This window comes from Hyperolius riggenbachi, chromosome 11 (genome assembly GCF_040937935.1).
Source record: "Hyperolius riggenbachi isolate aHypRig1 chromosome 11, aHypRig1.pri, whole genome shotgun sequence".
NCBI classification, from domain to species: domain Eukaryota; kingdom Metazoa; phylum Chordata; class Amphibia; order Anura; family Hyperoliidae; genus Hyperolius; species Hyperolius riggenbachi.
In genome coordinates, this window is record NC_090656.1 from 218,335,115 (window position 1) to 218,353,504 (window position 18,390).

At 47.1% G+C, this 18,390-nt stretch overlaps 1 protein-coding gene across 13 annotated transcripts in view; it reads left to right on the forward strand.

Moving 5' to 3' along the window:
• ANO5 (anoctamin 5) overlaps positions 1–18,390 on the forward strand; it is a 182,354-nt gene that overhangs the window by 95,796 nt on the left and 68,168 nt on the right. For all 13 annotated transcript variants that reach the window (XR_011024731.1, XR_011024730.1, XM_068260357.1 and 10 more), the window contains 4 exons: positions 7,680–7,795; positions 9,840–9,974; positions 12,583–12,688; positions 16,896–16,956. Coding sequence is in view for 11 of the 13 variants with exons in the window: in XM_068260357.1 (XP_068116458.1) it covers positions 7,680–7,795; positions 9,840–9,974; positions 12,583–12,688; positions 16,896–16,956 (418 nt within the window). In the remaining 2 variants the exon portion in view is untranslated. The remainder of the gene's footprint in view (positions 1–7,679; positions 7,796–9,839; positions 9,975–12,582; positions 12,689–16,895; positions 16,957–18,390) is intronic.

The window sequence follows — 18,390 nt, forward strand, 5'->3', positions numbered from 1 at the left end:
GCCGCTGTCCTGCTAATCCTCTGCCTCTAATACTTTTAGCCATAGACCCTGAACAAGCATGCAGCAGATCAGGTGTAGTGATGAGCTCACAAGTAGTGAGCTATTCGAATCCGTGATTAAAATGAGGCTTAACCTCCTTAAGCCGCCGGAGGGTGCCGCTCAGGCCCTGCTGGGCCGATTTAAATAATTTTTTTTTTGCTGGGCGCAGCTAGCACTTTGCTAGCTGCGCCAGCACCCCGATCGCCGCCGCGCGCCCGATCGCCGCTATTCGTTGTGGCGTGCGCCCCCCCAGACCCCGTGCGCTGCCTGGCCAATCAGTGCCAGGCAGCGCCGAGGGGTGAATCTGGAGTCCCAATGACATCCCGACGTCGGTGACGTCATCCCGCCCCGTCGCCATGGCGACGGGGGAAGTCCTCCAGGAAATCCCGTTCTTTGAACGGGATTTCCTGATCGGAGATCGCCGAAGGCGATCGAAGCGGGCGGGGGGATGCCGCTGAGCAGCGGCTATCATGTAGCGAGCCCTGGGCTCGCTACATGATTTAAAAACCTTTTTTTTGAAAAAAACTGCTGCGCTGCCCCCTGGCGGAATGTTTCATACCGCCAAGGGGGTTAATTGCCTCAGGTGTATGGCTGGGAGAGAGGGGGTTACTTACCCATAAGTCTGCGGTCCTCTATGCGTTCCAAACGTTTTGCACGCATCGTATTGGATTAGTTGCAAGACTCACTATGCACACTTCCTCCTTCAAGCCGGAAGGAGGAAGTGCGCAGTAGTACGTTTTGCAATGCGTCCAAGACGTTTGGAATGCATAGAGGACCGCGGACTTATGGGTAAGTAACCCCCTCTCTCCCAGCCGTACACCTGAGGCAATTAAGCCTCATTTTAATCACGAATTCGAGTAGCTCACTACCTATCTATTTTAATTACCAGTGGCGTCGCTAGGAGCTTTGATCCGGGGCATCGCCCCCGATTCTGTTGCCATGGTGCCTCGTATCAGACTGAGCGGCAGGAGGGGGCACTGGGCGGAGTGGGGGGGGACAGGCATAGTGTAGTTAAAAACTCACCTTCCGTTCCGGACCCGGCAGGCACAGCCTTCTTCTCCTTCCGACTTCCTCCCCCGACGTCCGTCGCCTTTGTCACAGCGTCCTGTGATAACGTGACCGATGTCCTCACAGGGGGCATTGTTACCAATGCGAGGGTCGCCGGGGAGGAAGTCTGAAGCAGATGGAGGCTGTGCCTGCGGGGATTGGAACGGAAGGTAAGTTTTTAACTACACTATGCCCGCTCCCCCGCGACGCTCCACTCAGTCTGATCCAGGGGGCTTCGGGGCACCTTCCTATCTAACCTACACTGGAGGCACCTACCTATCTAACCCATACTGGGGGAACCTACCTATCTAACCCATACTGGGGGAACCTACCTATCTAACCTACACTGGAGTCACCTACCTATCTAACCCATACTGGGGGGACCTACCTATCTAACCTATACTGGGGGAACCTACCTATCTAACCTACACTGGAGTCACCTACCTATCTAACCCATACTGGAGGAACCTACCTATCTAACCCATACTGGGGGAACCTACCTATCTAACCCATACTGGGGGAACCTACCTATCTAACCCATACTGGGGGAACCTACCTATCTAACCCATACTGGGGGAACCTACCTATCTAACCCATACTGGGGGAACCTACCTATCTAACCCATACTGGGGGAACCTACCTATCTAACCCATACTGGGGGAACCTACCTATCTAACCCATACTGGGGGAACCTACCTATCTAACCTATACTGGGGGAACCTACCTATCTACAGCAAAGCACAGCCCCCAGCAAAGCAAACCACCCAGCCTAGCAAAGCCTCCCAAAATCCCCCAGAAAATTGCCCAGCCCAGCAAAGCCCCCAGCAAGTCACCTAGCAAAGCCAGACCGGCTCAACATCACCGCCAGCCAACCTGGCACAGCATCTCTGTCAGCAATGCCAGAACAGCATCAACACCAGCCAGGCCATCACTGCATAGCATAACCACCAGCCAGGCAGCCCAGCATAAACGCCAGCCGAGTACAGCACACAGGCCAGCAAGCCAAAGACAAGACAGAAGCCAGGTGAGGGGCTTATTTATGTGAAATACTGCCTATTGAATATATTTAAGTTACTCCACTGGTATGTTCATGTACATTTGGCTCCACCTATGGCCACGCCCACTTCCTGTGGCATGGCCACACCCGTTTTCTGCCACGGTTATTCCCTCTTGGTGCCCAGGGGTGCCCCCGATCTCCCAGGAACCTAGAAACGTCCTTGTCTGACAATCTTGTCAGGTCTGACAAGATTAGCTCCATCCTTGTTTCGGGAGCTATTAAGACACTACTGCAGCCAAATAGATCAGCAGGGCTGCCAGGCTACTAGTATTGTCTAGATGTTTAAAAGATGATAAATATGGCAGCCTCTGTATCCCTCTCATTACAGTTGTCCTGAGGCTGGGTTCACACTACAATGGTTTTCTGCCATAGATCGTTACATAAGATGCCCTGTCACCATCCAAGGCACGACCCCCTGTTCACAATGTCTCAGTTGCATCGGACACATCCTATAAATCACGCTATCATGACATGGCCATCTCCTGTCTGGTCAGTCATTGCAACAGACACATAGTTACATAGTTATTTGGGTTGAAAAAAGACATACCGTATATACTCGAGTATAAGCCGAGATTTTGGGACCAAAAAATTGTCCCATAAGTGGGGGTCTCGGCTTATACTTGAGTCTTAACTTATTGGCAGTGTCACCCCCCCTCCCCGAGTGCCTCCTCTATCAAATGATGGTCAGCTTGTGCGGGCAATTTGTTCATTGTGCCACAAGATTGCACCGCAACTGATGTGACTGATCCAGTGTCTCCAAACCCTATCCCCCCACTGGCATCACTTCCTGGTGTACTGCGGGAGCTCCCCCTTCACTCACCCGTCCTCGCCGGCAGAGCGGAGCAGCAAAGTACCTGCCCTGCTCTCTGTCCTCCCATTAGCACGCGCTGATCGCTGAATAGCAGGAGTGGGAACTTTTCACTCACCGTTCCTCGCCGGCAGAATTCCCCTGCATGCCTGTCATGGACTCGTTCCTATCACGCCCTCTAGTGGCGAGACGCCACTGCCTGATGTCATAGGAACGAGTCCGTGACAGGCATGCAGGGGAATTTTGCCATGACAGGCATGCAGGGGAATTCTGCCGGCGAGGAACGGTGAGTGAAAAGCTCCCTCTCCTGCTATTCAGCGATCAGCGCGTGCTAATGGGAGGACAGAGAGCAGGGCAGGTACTTCGCTGCTCCGCTCTGCCGGCGAGGACGGGGGAGTGAAGGGGGAGCACCCGCTGTACACCATGTAGTGAATGCCAGTGGGGGGATAGGGTTTGGAGACACTGGATCAGTCACATCAGTTGCGGTGCATTCATGTGTGACACAATAAACAAATTGCCCGCACAAGCTGACCAGCATTTGATAGAGGAGGCACTCGGGGAGGGGGAGTGACACTGCCAATAAGTTATGACTGGGGGGGGAAAGGGGACCAGCATGTAACTTCTATCTGCAGTGTTTCTACTTCCTGATGCGTGGAAGCAGATATATTGTTAACAGCCTGTGATTGCAAATGAGCTTATCTGCCATAGGCAGTCAGAGGGCATAGGGAAGAGATCAACTTACAACTTGTGATTAGACATCAATGAGGGGTATTTAAACAGGCTAAACTCTCTAAATACATACAGGGTGCATGTATCTGTGTTTTCCTTTTGTCCTGTGCAAGAGTTCAGGTCCTGAAGCGAAAAAAAAAATGATATGATTTGTATGTGTAGCACAGCTAAGAAATAAAACATTAAGAAGCGAAAAAAAAATGATATGATTTGTATGTGTAGCACAGCTAAGAAATAAAACATTAAGATCAGATACATCAGTCTAATTGTTTCCAGTACAGGAAGAGTTGAGAAACTCCAGTTGTTATCTCTATGCAAACAAGCCATTAAGCTCTCCGACTAAGTTAGTGGTGGAGAGGGCTGTTATCTGACTTTTATTATCTCAACTGTTCCTGGACTATTTACTTTTCCTCTGCTAGAGGAGAGGTCATTACTTCACAGACTGCTCTGAAAGACTCATTTTGAATGCTGAGTGTTGTGTAATCTGCACATATTATAGAATGATGCAATGTTAGAAAAAACACTATATACCTGAAAATAAAAGTATGAGAATATTTTCTTTGCTGCTAATCTTCTAGTAATTATTCATAGTACACAACCAATTCACTATATAATATTATTTTTTTTTTTCGCTTCAGTGTCTCTAACTATCAATAGGGGATGTAGAGACCGCAACAGGCCCCCTGGACCAGTCCTTCATCCATCTTGTTAGCTTTTAGTTGATGCTATGCTGGCAATGAACACCACTGTATATGCATTGCATAGTGCTAATCCTTAAACTGTTTCCCTACTCTGATTACACCTTATTATAGCTGCTACATTTCCTACCCCCGGCTTATACTCGGGACACTAATTTTTTCCAGTTTTTTTTTTTTTAAGGTTAAAGTTGGGGGGTCGGCTTATACTTGGGTCGGCTTATTCTCGAGTATATACGGTATGTCCATCGAAAATAAAGAAGAACACCAGCCGGCTCCCTCACATATTCCTGTTGATCCAAAGGAAGTTGAAAAACCCTTACAAGGCATGGTCCAATTAGCCCCAAAAGGGAAAAAATGCCTTCCCGACTCCAGATGGCAGATAAAATCCCTGGATCAACACCAATGGGCATTACCCAGTAATTATAGCCATGGATGTCTTTCAACGCAAGGCAAAGCATCTAAGCCAACTTTAAATGCAGATATAGAATTTCCCATAACTACTTTCTGTGGCAATACATTCCACATCTCAATCACTCTTACTGTAAAGAACCTTTTCCTAAATAAATGGCTAAAACGTTTTTCCTCTATGCGCAGATCATGTCCTCTAGTCCTTTGAGAAGGCCTAGGGACAAAAAGCTAATCTGCCAAGCTTTTATATTGCCCTCTGATGTATTTATACATGTTAATTAGATCCCTTCTAAGACGTCTTTTCTCTAGATTAAATAAACCCAGTTTATCTAACCTTTCTTGGTAAGTGAGACCTTCCATCCCACGTATCAATTTTGTTGCTAGTCTCTGCACTTGCACTAAAACTGCAATATCTTTCCTGTAATGTGGTGCCCAGAACTGAATTCCATATTTCAGATGTGGCCTTACTAGAGAGTTAAACGGGCAATATTATGCTAGCATCTCGCGTTTTTATTTCCCTTTTAATGCATGTATAATTTTGTTAGCTTTAGCTGCAGCGGCTTGGCATTGAGTACGATTATTTAACTTGTTGTCGATGAGTACTCCTAAGTCCTTCTCCAAGTTTCATGTCCCCAACTGTATCCCATTTATTTTGTATGGACACATGTCTGAATGCATCTTGAGGCTAACGGATACCTCAACAAGTCCATTGGGGTTCATTCTATTAATTAGACAGTTTTTGGTTGTAGTGTGAACGTCGCATACATTTGAAGTAAATGCATTTTTTTTTGCATAATATTTTATAATGTAACTTTACATTTGTGAAATGTGTAAGAAATCTTGTTTTACACCGTTAAATGTTAACCCTTGCAATCCTTGTACACTTACTTTTTCCCGGAGAGCTTAGGGGGACATGGGTGATCCAGAGGTTGGTGCAGGGGCAGAGAGCCACATGACCCTGGAAAGTTGTAGAGGTCGAGCTGTCAGTAACAAATCAGACCAAAAGGATTCGACCAAAAGGGTTCGGCAACAAGGCAGAGGTAGTTGAACAGGCCGAGGGTGAGGCACATAGAGAAAACACATTGCCTGGACTTATAGAGGCCATTTGGCACAGACAAATTTTCATGCGCTTGGGCGTTGCCACGCACAGCGCTGTTCCTGTGACGCTATATCTCAAATTACGGCATACGCAAGGTTGCATGCCTGAAGCCGTAATTTGGCATGCAAACCTGAGTAAGACTTGGTTTCCACCGCATTTGTTTCCGAATTGGATGCGGCACCCACACTGATGTGAATTGCATCCGATTTTTGCCATGTACGGCTGTGGGAATTCGGATGCGAGGCATGGAAAACTGTAGCAGGCGGCATTTTGTTTTCCGTGCATGCATCCCATTGATTTCTATTGGCTGCGATTTCTAATTTGCATATGGGAAATCGCTGCCATTCGTCTGCAGTGGAAACGGGGTCTTAGGACATCCAGCTGGCTAACCCGCAATTTGGAGTAACTTTAAAGAACAAGCGACACCCATGCTAAAGTAGAAACTAAAAACACATCTGTAAGTAGATAAATACTACTTCTACTTACATAACAGATGTATTGTGCTATCCACGTAATGATTCCTGTGAATTTTACAAAGGAAAAGCAGAAAATCCTATTCTAGGCAGTGGCCATTTTGCCAAGCTAATGCTGACATCATATCCTCCCTGACTCTTGTTTCCCCCCCTCCCTTCTCTTGCTCATTGTGTATTTATTAGCTGCCCTCCTCCCAGAGTCTTCAGACACTCCCACTGAGGTGTATACTAACTGCACTGACTTTTTTTTTTATTTACACATCCAATCACTGAGTCACCTCAGCCTTGCTTGTAAACACAAGTAATCAGAGGGTGTTTCTGATAATCAGCTAGGCAGGGAAATAAATGGAAGAGGAGGAATATATTATAGATAGAAAGAACTCCCAGCATTCAACTGTTTGGCACTAGGGCCAGTGCTCCTAAAGTATGTGATAACTACAAACCATAACAGCAGAAAATGTTTTGCGAGTTTTGAATGCAGGATTAGCATCTTTATCACTTAATACACTCAGACCAGTTGCTGTTGAAATTTGATTTTTATGGTGACAATCCCGCTTTAATGCCGTTTTATGCGTGGACACCTCCTCTAAAAAAAAAAAAGGCGAATCAGTCCGTTATAAAATCGTCAGTGCTTATAAAATAAAATAGCAACACCTTATTCTACCACTGTATCATACTGTATAAGTAATATTGAGAACATGGCTCACTTAAAGCAAAAAGCGCAAGTAGTAACAAATAAATAAATTAGAAGCAGTGTAAAGCATTGTTTTTAACAATTAAAATAAAATCAGTTACCGTATTTATCGGCATATAAGATGCACTTTTTCTCCCTATTTTTGAGAAAAATTCACTGCGTGTTATATGCCCAATAAAGGGAGTCCTCGGCTTACGAAGACCCCCGCGGATACGAACCGCAGACCCGTCGCTGTTTATAACTATACACGGGATTGGGGACTATACACACGGGGGACAGAAGGTGACACTTGGGGTACAAATGGGGGACACAATAATTGAGGAGAACATCTACAAGATGCTCCTGGTCCATGGATGCACCAGGTTTAGTAGTATATTTTTTTTCCTCTATTCCCCTCTTTCTCTTGCTTGCCAAAAAATACGGTATCACTTGTATGCTAGTTGACTTGGCAAACAGTAGTTTATCAAATAATCCTACAAAACAGATTTAAAGTTAAGTTTGGTTTGATTTCTCTATTGACTATTGGATGGAATAAATCTAGAAGTGGTTGTAGGATGTGTTGCCACCTTGGCAGAGTTGGCACGACTGCCACTGTATGTTGTGACTGTGTTCTCTGTGCCCCGGCAGTGCCAGTACTGGAAGAGGTCTCAGGAAGAAAAGTGTGAAAATGAGAGGTTCACCTTATACAAGCACTGGGCCAGATTTGGCAAGTTCTACAAGGAGCAGCCACTGGACCTCATCAGGTGAGTCGGGCAGGTCCCAGGCTGGTGCTGGGTTTCCATAACGACGATGCAGGATCTAGAATTACAATGGCATCCTGCTGTAAAGCAAAACTAAAGAGTGAAATCGCCAAAACCTAAAAAAAAAAAAGGTCCCATCCCCAAGGCAATTCTGAAGACATCCTGAAAAATGTAGAGGTAAGAGCAGGGATGTCAAACCGGTCCTTCGAGGGCCGAGGTCCTCACATTTTTGACACAGCTCAAATGAATTGATGGGACTGAATCAGGAAGGGTGTGGTCCATCAAGTAGAACACATTCCTCTCTATCTCAATCCATCCTAAACACTGGTATGGATCTTGCCCTCCAGGCCTGGAGTTCCACACCTGTGCCATAGAGCCTTCCTGAATTCTCTGGAGGTAGTCCGGGAGGAGCTAGGAGGGAGCAGCAGCTAGTCTTTCATTGTGCTCCACAAAAAAAGAGTGCAGAAAGGTGTGAGGGGTCAGGTGATGACTGGTGAAGTACCTCCCACCTTCATGGCACGGGAATTCCTCTGAAATGCCGGCTGTAGATGTTAAAGAGAAACTGTGACCAAGAATTCAAGAATTGAACTTCATCCCAATCAGTAGCTGATGCCCCCTTTCCCATGAGAAATCTTATTCCTTTTCACAAACTGATTATCAGGGGGCTCTGTATGTCTGATATTGTGGTGTAACCCCTCCCACAAGAAACTCTGAGGACCATGGTACTGGCAGTTTCCTGTCTGTGAATCTTGTTGCATTGTGGGAAATAGCTGTTAACAGCTGTTTCCAACTGCCAAAAAAGCAAGCAGCAGCTACTTCCACTGACAACACCTGCCAGCAGTAAAACTGTCCCCATGTGATAAATGTCAGAATGTAAATCAGGGATGTAAAATATTTTAAAATGGGCAAACACTGACTAAATCATTTATACATAATTATTGTAAAAATGAAGCACTTTTTTATTACATTATTTTCACTGAAGTTCCTCTTTAAGAGTGTAAGTGTTCAAACAGAAACTGATTTGAGCCAGATGGGTCCGATCCATTTCCCAGCATTTTGGTAAGGTGAGATGGTGGAACAAGCACAAAAGTAACGGCTACCAGGTGCCTGAACACTGACTAGGCCCGTCTAGGTTCCGTTGTAGGTAAAACGGCTCTGCCACCAAAATGTTTTGAGACCTTTTTTTGTTATTTCCCCAGTAAAGTGATGCCCTCTTTTGTTTCAAAACGGGCCAATTAAACCAGAACTTGTAATAATTTATATGTGACTAATGTAAAACCCGATGTCTTGATGCAGAGGTAACACAAAGATTAGTGGGATCATTGTAGTATGAAAGTGACGCCACGTAGAGGATTTTTATTTGTACCCTTCTAGAAGTCCTTCCATCTACTTTCTCCACCAACTGAAGAAGTTCGGCATGTCACGTAAACTCCTAACGAACTTCTATACCGCAACCATCGAATCCGTCCTCTGTTCCTCCATCCTTGTCTGGTATGCTGGCTCCACTGAAAGTGACAGGCGCAAACTACAGAGGGTCATCAGAAAAGATAATCGGGCACACACTCCCTGCCCTGGACTTCCTCTACAATGCCAGACTACGCTCCAGAGCAATGAAGATTGCCAAGGACCCCTCACACCCTGGCCACCAGTTTTTCAATCAGCTCCCCTTAGGGCGGAGGTGTCTGAGGTATAGGTCCATCTCCACAAAGACCATGAGACACAAAAACAGCTTCTTCCCCTCAGCAGTAAACTCGCTGAACTCCAGAAACTCTGCTCATGCTCTCCCCCCGTAGACTTTCTGCCTGTAACCAACCTAGTTATAAAGAATTGTGGTTTATGCATATATATATATATGTGTTGTATATATATATGTGTTGTATTGATGTCTATTATGTCCTATGTTCTGATGTCTCAGTTGTTTCTATGTATGGGCCCTGTATTCATGTGCCAAGCTCAATTCCGGGCACGACCCAGTCGTGCTTGGCGAAATATAAGTGATTCTGATTCTGATCGTGTCTTATGTTCTGTGTGTCGTCCCTCTGTGCAGGAAGTATTACGGAGAGAAGATCGGCATCTACTTTGCTTGGCTCGGCTTCTATACGGAGATGTTATTTTTAGCTGCTCTCGTGGGTTCCTTGTGCTTCCTGTATGGTTTGGTGACAATGGATGACAGCATCAGTAGGTAAGATTATCATTCACACTCCCGAAATAACAGTTCTCGCAATGCTCTGTTAGGGCTTATTCACACCTGGAGCGTTGTCAGGTTTTTTTAAGTGCCGGTGATTTTAGAAATCGCTCCAGCAGCGCTTGTGCAATGATTCCCTATGAGAGTGTTCACATCTGAGCGGTTTGATTCCGATCCGCTCACCAAAGCGCTGCCTGCACCATTTTTTGAGCGATTTGGCTCAATGGAAGGTATAGGGAAATCGCAAAGCGCTTTGTATAGCGATTTACAGAGCGCTTCTATGAATAAACGCTTTGTATGTATTCATTTCCGGGTGAAAGAGTTCACTTCCTGTCTGACGTCAGGAAGTGAAAAAAAAGAATCGATCTGCAAAAGCGCTTAGCGCAGGGAAAGGCGATTTACAAAATTGCTCAGTACTTGCAAAAGTGCTGGCGATTTTATAGTGTGAACATAGCCTCAAAGAGGAACTGTGGCCTTACGTTCCTTGCAGCTGAGACTGACCGTTTAATGGTTTGATACGGCTTTTTGTAGCCTTCCCCTAAACCATGATTTTGCACAATATTTGTTCTCAGATCTTTGGAGAGTTGCTTTGAGGATCCCATGCTGTCCCTCTACAGTGGAGAGACAGAGAAACAAGACTTGTAATTGGCTACCTAACATGCCTTTTATCATGATTAGACATACCGGTCTATGAAGTGTATGGTTTAACCTCCTTAGCGGTAACCCCGAGCTGCATCCGAGGAAGGTGTGTAATGTGCAGGGCTGCTGCAGATCTATCGTATCTTATTTTTAGGATCTAAAAGCACGTGAAAAAATTGCACCACTTTCAGACACTAAAACTCAGAAATAATCATAACGCTAGGGAGGTTGAAGGAAACCCGAGACAGTAACGTAAAGAATCGATACTTACCTGGGGTTTCCTCCAGCCCCATGAACTCTGTTGCCTCCCTCGCCGTCCTCCCCAGTGGCTCCATTTCTGTGTAATAACCCCCGGTAATAACTTCAGTTGCGTCAGTCGGGACACACTGCACATGCGCGGCCCCGTCGCACAACCATCGCAGCTAGCTTTATGTGCATGCGCAGATAGTGCTGCACCAGCACAGGACGATGGGGGTGTGTAGCCAGCCCGAACATGCTCAGAGCGGCCCAACTGGCCCTATTACCGGGGGCTATTACAGAGGAACAGAGCCAGCGGGGAGGACGGCAAGGAAGGCAATAGAGTTCATGGGGCTGGAGGAAGCCTCAGGTAAGTATCGACCCTTTACTTTTATTCTGTCTCGGGTACACTTTAACTACTAATCCATACAATCTGCATGGCAAGTAATCCGTAGTGAGCCGATATATGCAGTCAGCAAAACGACAAGGCTGCCCACATCTTTGCTCAGCCGGTTTCTCACATTTGAAGTAATTTGATACAACTAAATATTGTTGTACGAAACAGCTTTGTCCAGAAAACACCCCAGCACACAGACATTCCTAGGACATGAGACATAACAATGGTATGTCTTTTTTGTTGACTAGAATAAATTGCAGGCTGAGAGGGGTTCCCAAACCTTTTCATATGACTGTAACTTAAAGCGGATCCGAGATGAAAAACTAACAAGTAACTTGTCTATATATCTTATCTAAAGTTTAGACAGTTTACACAGCAAATCTAGCTGCAAACAGCTTCAGTAGTTTATGATTTATTCCTGTGATACGAGGGCAGCCATGTTCTGTTTGTCACAGCTGAGAGCTGGAGAAGTGATCAGCTTGCCTGTGTGTAATGTGACAAATACAGTCCCCTCTCCTCCTCCCTACTCCCCTCTGCCTCTGACATCTCTGGCTAGTAACCTCCTCCTCCTGCCCAGCCTGAGCTCCCATAAGCCTGTGCTACAGTGATAAGGCACTCTAAAAGCTGTGGGCGAGGCTTGTTTAGTTTATAGGGAATTAGAGTATTAAAACAAAACAAAAAAGTATTTGGCTTGAGGAATGCCCTATAAACTATATGAAAGGAACACAATTATGCAATGAGTAAAAGTTTATCTCGGATCCACTTTAAAGGGATACTGTAGGGGGGTCGGGGGAAAATGAGTTGAACTTACCCGGGCTTCTAACGGTCCCCCCGCAGACATCCTGTGCCCGTGCAGCCTCCCATCGATGCTCCAGCCCCGCCTCCAGTTCACTTCTAGAATTTCAGACTTTAAAGTCTGAAAATAGCTGCGCCTGCATTGCCATGTCCTCGATCCCGCTGATGTCACCAGGAGCGTACTGCGCAGACACAGACCATTACTGGGCCTGCGCAGTATGCTCCTGGTGACATCAGCGGGATCGAGGACACTGCAACGCAGGCGCAGTGGTTTTCAGACTTTAAAGTCTGAAATTCCAGAAGTGAACCGGAGGCGGGGCCAGAGCATCAGTGAGTGGCTGCGCTGGCACAGGATGTCTGCTGGGGACCATTAGAAGCCCCGGGTAAGTTCAACTCATTTTCCCCCGTCCCCCTACAGTGTCCCTTTAAAGGAAAAAAATGTTTAACCTACTTATAAATTGCAAATGTTTTTCCTGTTGAGTGTTCCGGAGTGCTTCTTTATGTCTGAGATTTTCTCTGTTTTTTTTTTGTCTGCAGTAAGGAGATCTGTGATAGGAACATTGGAGGTCATATCATTATGTGCCCCCTGTGCGATAAGCGATGTGAATTCTGGAGATTAAACTCCACCTGTGAACCTTCCCGGGTAATTACTTCTTCCTGAATGCAAACCTGAAGTGAAAATAAACTGATGAATAAACCATTTTATCGATAGTACTAATCCTAAATAAGACATTATTGGAATCCTACAGTCTTATTTTGGTTTAACCCCCTTGGCAGTATGATTCTTTCTGGATTTTAGTGTCTAAGGGCCGGTTCACACGGACGGCAAGGCGGCGTTGGGGCGGCAGGAAGTCGTGTCGTCCTGTGACGTCCTGTTCGCTGGCGGCAGTACTGAGATCGTCGCGATCGGCGTTTCTCCTCCCCGCAGGGGGACATGAAGCTGCGTCGGCTAGCCGTCCCTGGACGTCGCATGCGGCTTCTAGGGACGGCCGAAACGACGCGTTAAATTGGGATTGGAATGCCGCGCTTATGCTATCGCCGGTAATCGACGGTAACCGCGCAATGCTAAACGCTCCCATTCACTTGAATGGGAGCGTTGACCCGATGGGTCCCGAACGCTTGGCGGTAGACGCCGCCAAGCGTCCGTGTGAACCGGCCCTAAAAGTGGTACAATTTTTTTGCACCCTTTCAGACCCTAAAACCTGGAAAAAATCATGCTGCCAGGGAGATCTGGAGCAGTTCTTTAATCCCTCTCCTCCCTGGCTCCAGCGCTGCAGTTATGCTCCATCCTCTGGGTGGCGCTGCAACTCTGACGTGAGATTACCGGCTGTCGTCATGACGACAGCCGGCGATCTCACCAGGAGGAAGCAGAGCCCCGGAGGAGAGGAAGAAGAATGGTGGCAGACGTCGGGATCCCTGGGAGGTATATAGAAACGCTCCCGCTGCGCGCATTGCTCTGCATAGAGCCTCCAGCGACTAGCCCGAGCAGAGCGGGATCACTGCTCTGAGCTGCGGTTTTCCGCCCCGGGCCTAGCTGGGGTTATTGCCAAGAAGGTTAAGTGAACCTCAGGTAAAAAAAAACACATTTACAGAAGAGGGAAGGCTCTGGAGTTAGAGGCCTGCATCGGGTCAGGTACCCACGGGTTACCCAAAATGCGGGTCTGGTTTGGGTACCTGTTTTGATTATAATCAGTTTGCCGGTTCGGGTCGTGGTTAGTGAAAGCAGGCAAGCATGAGCTAATTCTGTGTCTTTTGCTTCCCGAAATCCGTTCTGGCTGCTGGAACCAGAATAATTAAAGGCAACCCGAATAATTAAAGGGAACCCGAGGTGAGCGTTATATGGAGGCTGCCATATTTATTGCCTTGTAAACAATACCAGTTGCCTGGCAGTCCTGTTGATCTTCCTGGCATAGGTAGTATCTGAGTCAAAACCCTGGAACAAGCATATGGTTAATGCAGTAAAACCTGAGTCGGAGTACCTGCTCTGCACATGCTTGTTCAGGGTTTATGGCTAAACGTATTAGAGTGCACAGGATCAGGGTGACTGCCAGGCAACCGGTATAGTTTAAAAGGAAATACATCTGGTAGCCTCCATAGATGTCTCTCATCGCGGGTTCCCTTTAATTGTTTGCTGCTGCTAATCTTTACAGAGAGCCTGAGGTGGGCTCATAAAATTAAAAAAAGATAAAAAATAGGCTACCCGATCCGGGGGGCTGAGCGGATATAGTAGCCGCCAAAACCGCGGCTCCTGTGGGCCGCACTGGCCTACTTTCACTTTTTGTGACCTGTGCGTCACGACGCTGGAAAGAGTGAGGCGGGGGAGTGGCAGGAGGCGCGGCCAGGGAGAGAGCGCTGCCCAATGGCAGCTCTGGAAACCCTGCAGGAACGCCCCTGGCAGGTGTTTTGAACAGAGAATCCCTCTTCCTCATGTTTACCTCCATGATAATTTTGTTGCTAATCTCGGGACTATAGCGGGGGGGGGGGGGGGGGGGGGGGGGGGAGTAGGTGTATGCGGTGTTGGGACACAGCGGCATCCACAAGAAAAAATGACCAGCACTGGCCGTTTCTTAAAAAGCAGGTTGTTTATTCACAAAAAATGTGAACAAAACATCGCCATGACGTCCAGAAACTTCCAGAATGTAACTATAGCTCAATAGTATTAGTAGCTCTTTGCTGCATGCAAGTGGATGAAGATCTCCTCAGACATAGGTTACGCCTTCATTTCATTGCAGCCCAATCTGCTCACAATGGACAGTCGCCGTTTCGAACGGATCAGCCGTTCTTTGTCAAGTGATAGCATGTCACCATAAACTGCCTATACCCTATTTATACCACCCCCACCCCCCCCCCCCCCCCCCCCCCCCCCCCCCCCCCCCCCACCCCCCCCCCCGGCCTACAAACAATCGCTAATGTGACCTAAAACGTCACATTAGGCGCACTAATCTGTGATTGGGTGATGCGAGCGTTTTGGGCGCACCCTTTTTGAATATCTTTACGCAGGTATGTGATTGGATGGTTGGAAACTGTACCTAGTTCTCCATCAGGTCCACCTCCTTAGCAATTGGTTGTAGGTCAGGGGAGAGGGGTATAAATAGGGTATAGGCAGGTTATGGTGACATGCGATCACTTGACAAAGAACGGTTGATCCGTTCGAAACGGCGACTGTCCATTGTGAGCAGATTGGGCTGCAATGAAGGCGTAACCTATGTCTGAGGAGACCTTCATCTACTTGCATGCAGCAAAGAGCTACTAATACTATTGAGCTATAGTTACATTGGTGGTCATTTTTTCTTGTGGACTTTATCAAGTCTTTGCTAGCCACACGGACTAGACCTGGCACAGCCATCGAAGCAAGACAGGTGTGCTGTCCGAGAAATACAAATAGGGACACAGCGGTGTGTCATGAGGCAGATAACATGCCTCTGTGTCCCATCCCCCCCCCCCCCCCCCCATCTGCCCACTTTGTGTTCTTTTTAATGCCAGCAGACTTCTTCCTGCTCTCAACTTGAGACTCCCCCATATTAGTATCTAAGGCTAACTGGGAACATGCAAGTGTGGGATTGAAGATGTTTTTTTCATAGCTGGATAGGCTTTAATTTGTGTATAAAAATAGGTTTCACTTACTTTACAGCCTTCCAATGAGACAACCAAAGTATATTTTATAATAAAATGGAAAAAAAAGTGTCTGGTTATGGGTCTGGAGGCCGTAGGGTCAGGTGCGGGTACCAGATTCACCAGAAAGCGGGTTGCGGGATTTTGTAGAGGCTTCCCCTGTGTTGCCCGCTGGGACCCTCTGGAAGATCTGCGCATGAGCACGGCCATGGCTGCACAATGGCACGGAGGGCTTGCGCTGCTGTATCCAAGTTCCTGGTGTACTTGGCAAATCACTTAAAACTTCAAGAAAACATAAAATCGAGAGAGATAATAGTGCAGGCTTCGACTAATAACGAAAACCACCACCTGGGGTCATCTATAACACCCGGCTTCGTTTTAAGCAAGGTGGTCAAACTCAAATACAACGTGGGCTGAAATTGTACCCTGGAACCTAGTCACAGGCTAACCACCATGTCTGGTGGCCACCTCCTCACTTATAAGGTTCCCTGGTTTCTAATGGCCCCCATCCAACCCCTGTACAGTTCCCTGGTGTTCAGTGTTTTCCTCCTACTTCCCCATGTGGCTTCTCAGGTGTTCTAGGGCTTCACCTCCAATATAGCTTCACTGGTGGTCTAGGGTGGGCCAAACATAATGCAAAGTGGGGAAACCACTTGAGGGCCAGATTTGGCTCATGTATGGTTTAAGGGTATCACCTCACAACACAGTGCTTCCACCACCAACCAGAATCGCACCCACCTAGAGCATGCAGGAAATGGCGGTTAGGAGCATGAGTGAACACCCCAAACATCAGGTCCGGACTGTCCCATAAACCAGCAGCTTATCGGCCTCGATAAACACCCCTACAGAAAACTATCTATAAAATCAAGCAGTTCACTGAGAGGACGTCTCCTCCAGCACATAGAGCTGTTCACAACCTGCCCTTAGCACAGGTAGAAACCTCTTAAATCCTTTCAGGTGCATCACTGTGAAATGTTAATTTCTGAGAACTCCAAAACCGGTGAAAACCATGCCTGGTTTCCCAGAATGCTCTGGGAGGAGAATTCCACATAGCTAAAAAGCATTAATGGAAGGGTGGGGCTACATACCGATAAATAGATAAAGGAAGTGTTTCTGATGCTAAAACCAAGATGATGAACTAAAAACTTAGTATCCTGATTAATTTACTTCATTCTACTGTATGTTACTACAGGGCCTCTTTAATGTTCTGCTGTAATGGTCATCTTTCTTCCCCTCAGTACTCTCACCTGTTTGACAATGTGGCAACCCTGGTCTTTGCAGTATTCATGGGAATTTGGGGTAAGTGAGTGTGATTATTGTTTATATTTGGTTTTATCCTTCGAGTGTCTGTGCATTGCCAGGAGTGAATATTGAATACACAGGGTTACCATTGGAAACCACAGATCCTTTTGGTAGCTTTTTGGCATAGCATGTACCGAACTGTTGTAAGTGGTACATTAACCTCTTTGCCGATTATCCCGAGCTCAGCTCGGGGTAACCTGCACAGGAGGATTTCTCAGGCCCCGCTGGGCCGATTTACATAATTTAAAAAAAACAAAAACACTTGTTACCTGCGATGCTTGCCGCTGATTCGCCGCTACCCGCCGTGCCCCTCCCCCCCCCTCCAGACCCCTTGCGCAGCCTGGCCAATCAGTGCCAGGCAGCGCTGAGGAGTGGATCGGGATTTCCTCTGACGTCCCCGACGTCAATGCGACGGGGGAAGCCGAGCAGGAAATCCTGTTCTGAACGTAATTTCCTGCTTGCAAAGATCGCCGGCGGCGATCGAAGTAGGTAGGGGGATGTGGCTTGTCAGCGGCTATCATGTAGCTAGAGCTAGGCTAGCTACGGTACATGAATTTAAAAAAAAAAAAATTTAAAGTGCTGCGCCGCCCCCTTGCCGACATAATTGGAACGGCAAGGGGGTTAAAGTGAACTAGAGACGAAGCACCCTCATGTATTTTACCATATATATCAATGGGAACATTAGAAAAATTGCCCTGTAGCCTTATTTAGTGAAGACGGGCCTTGTTCCAAGACTGCATTTGATGCCGCACATTATCCTTAAAAGGCTTCATGCTCACATACAGGACTATTCCATGGGCCGGTGTACATCCATATAGACCAATTACAATCCATCATCTTTTGTACGGACTTCAGAACTGTAATTTATGATTATACTCTGGGTTTTTAACCTATGAACTTTGTTTTTCCTTTTAGAGTCTTAAAGGAAATAAGAGAATTTACAAAATCATTCATACCCACCTGGGCTTCCTTTAGGCTATTATTTCTTTCGCCGTCTTCCCGGGCCGCTCCGTTTGTCCGCTGGCCGGCCCGTCTCTTCCTCAAGTTTACCCAGCCCTGCAGTACTGCGCGTGCTAGAGCGCGCTCACCCCCATCGCGCTCCTGTCGTCGGGAGTGTTCTGTGTCTGCGTTCTAGGTGATGGGGTCGCGCTGGGCCGCAAATGCGCATTACAACATGACTGAGCCAGCTGGAGGAAAAGACCGTGCAGGCCAGCGGGTGATTGGAGCGGCCTGGGAGGATGGTGAGGAAGCCAATGGCCTGTAAAGGGCTGAAGAAAGCCCCAGGTAAGTATAAATGCTTTAGTAAATTTGATCTCGGGTAAACTGTAAATGGATCCTTAAGCCTACAAAATAAAATCAGTTTTACTCACCTGAAGCTTCTACCAGCCACCTGCAGCCGTCCCGTGTCCTCGCAGTCACAATCTGATCCTC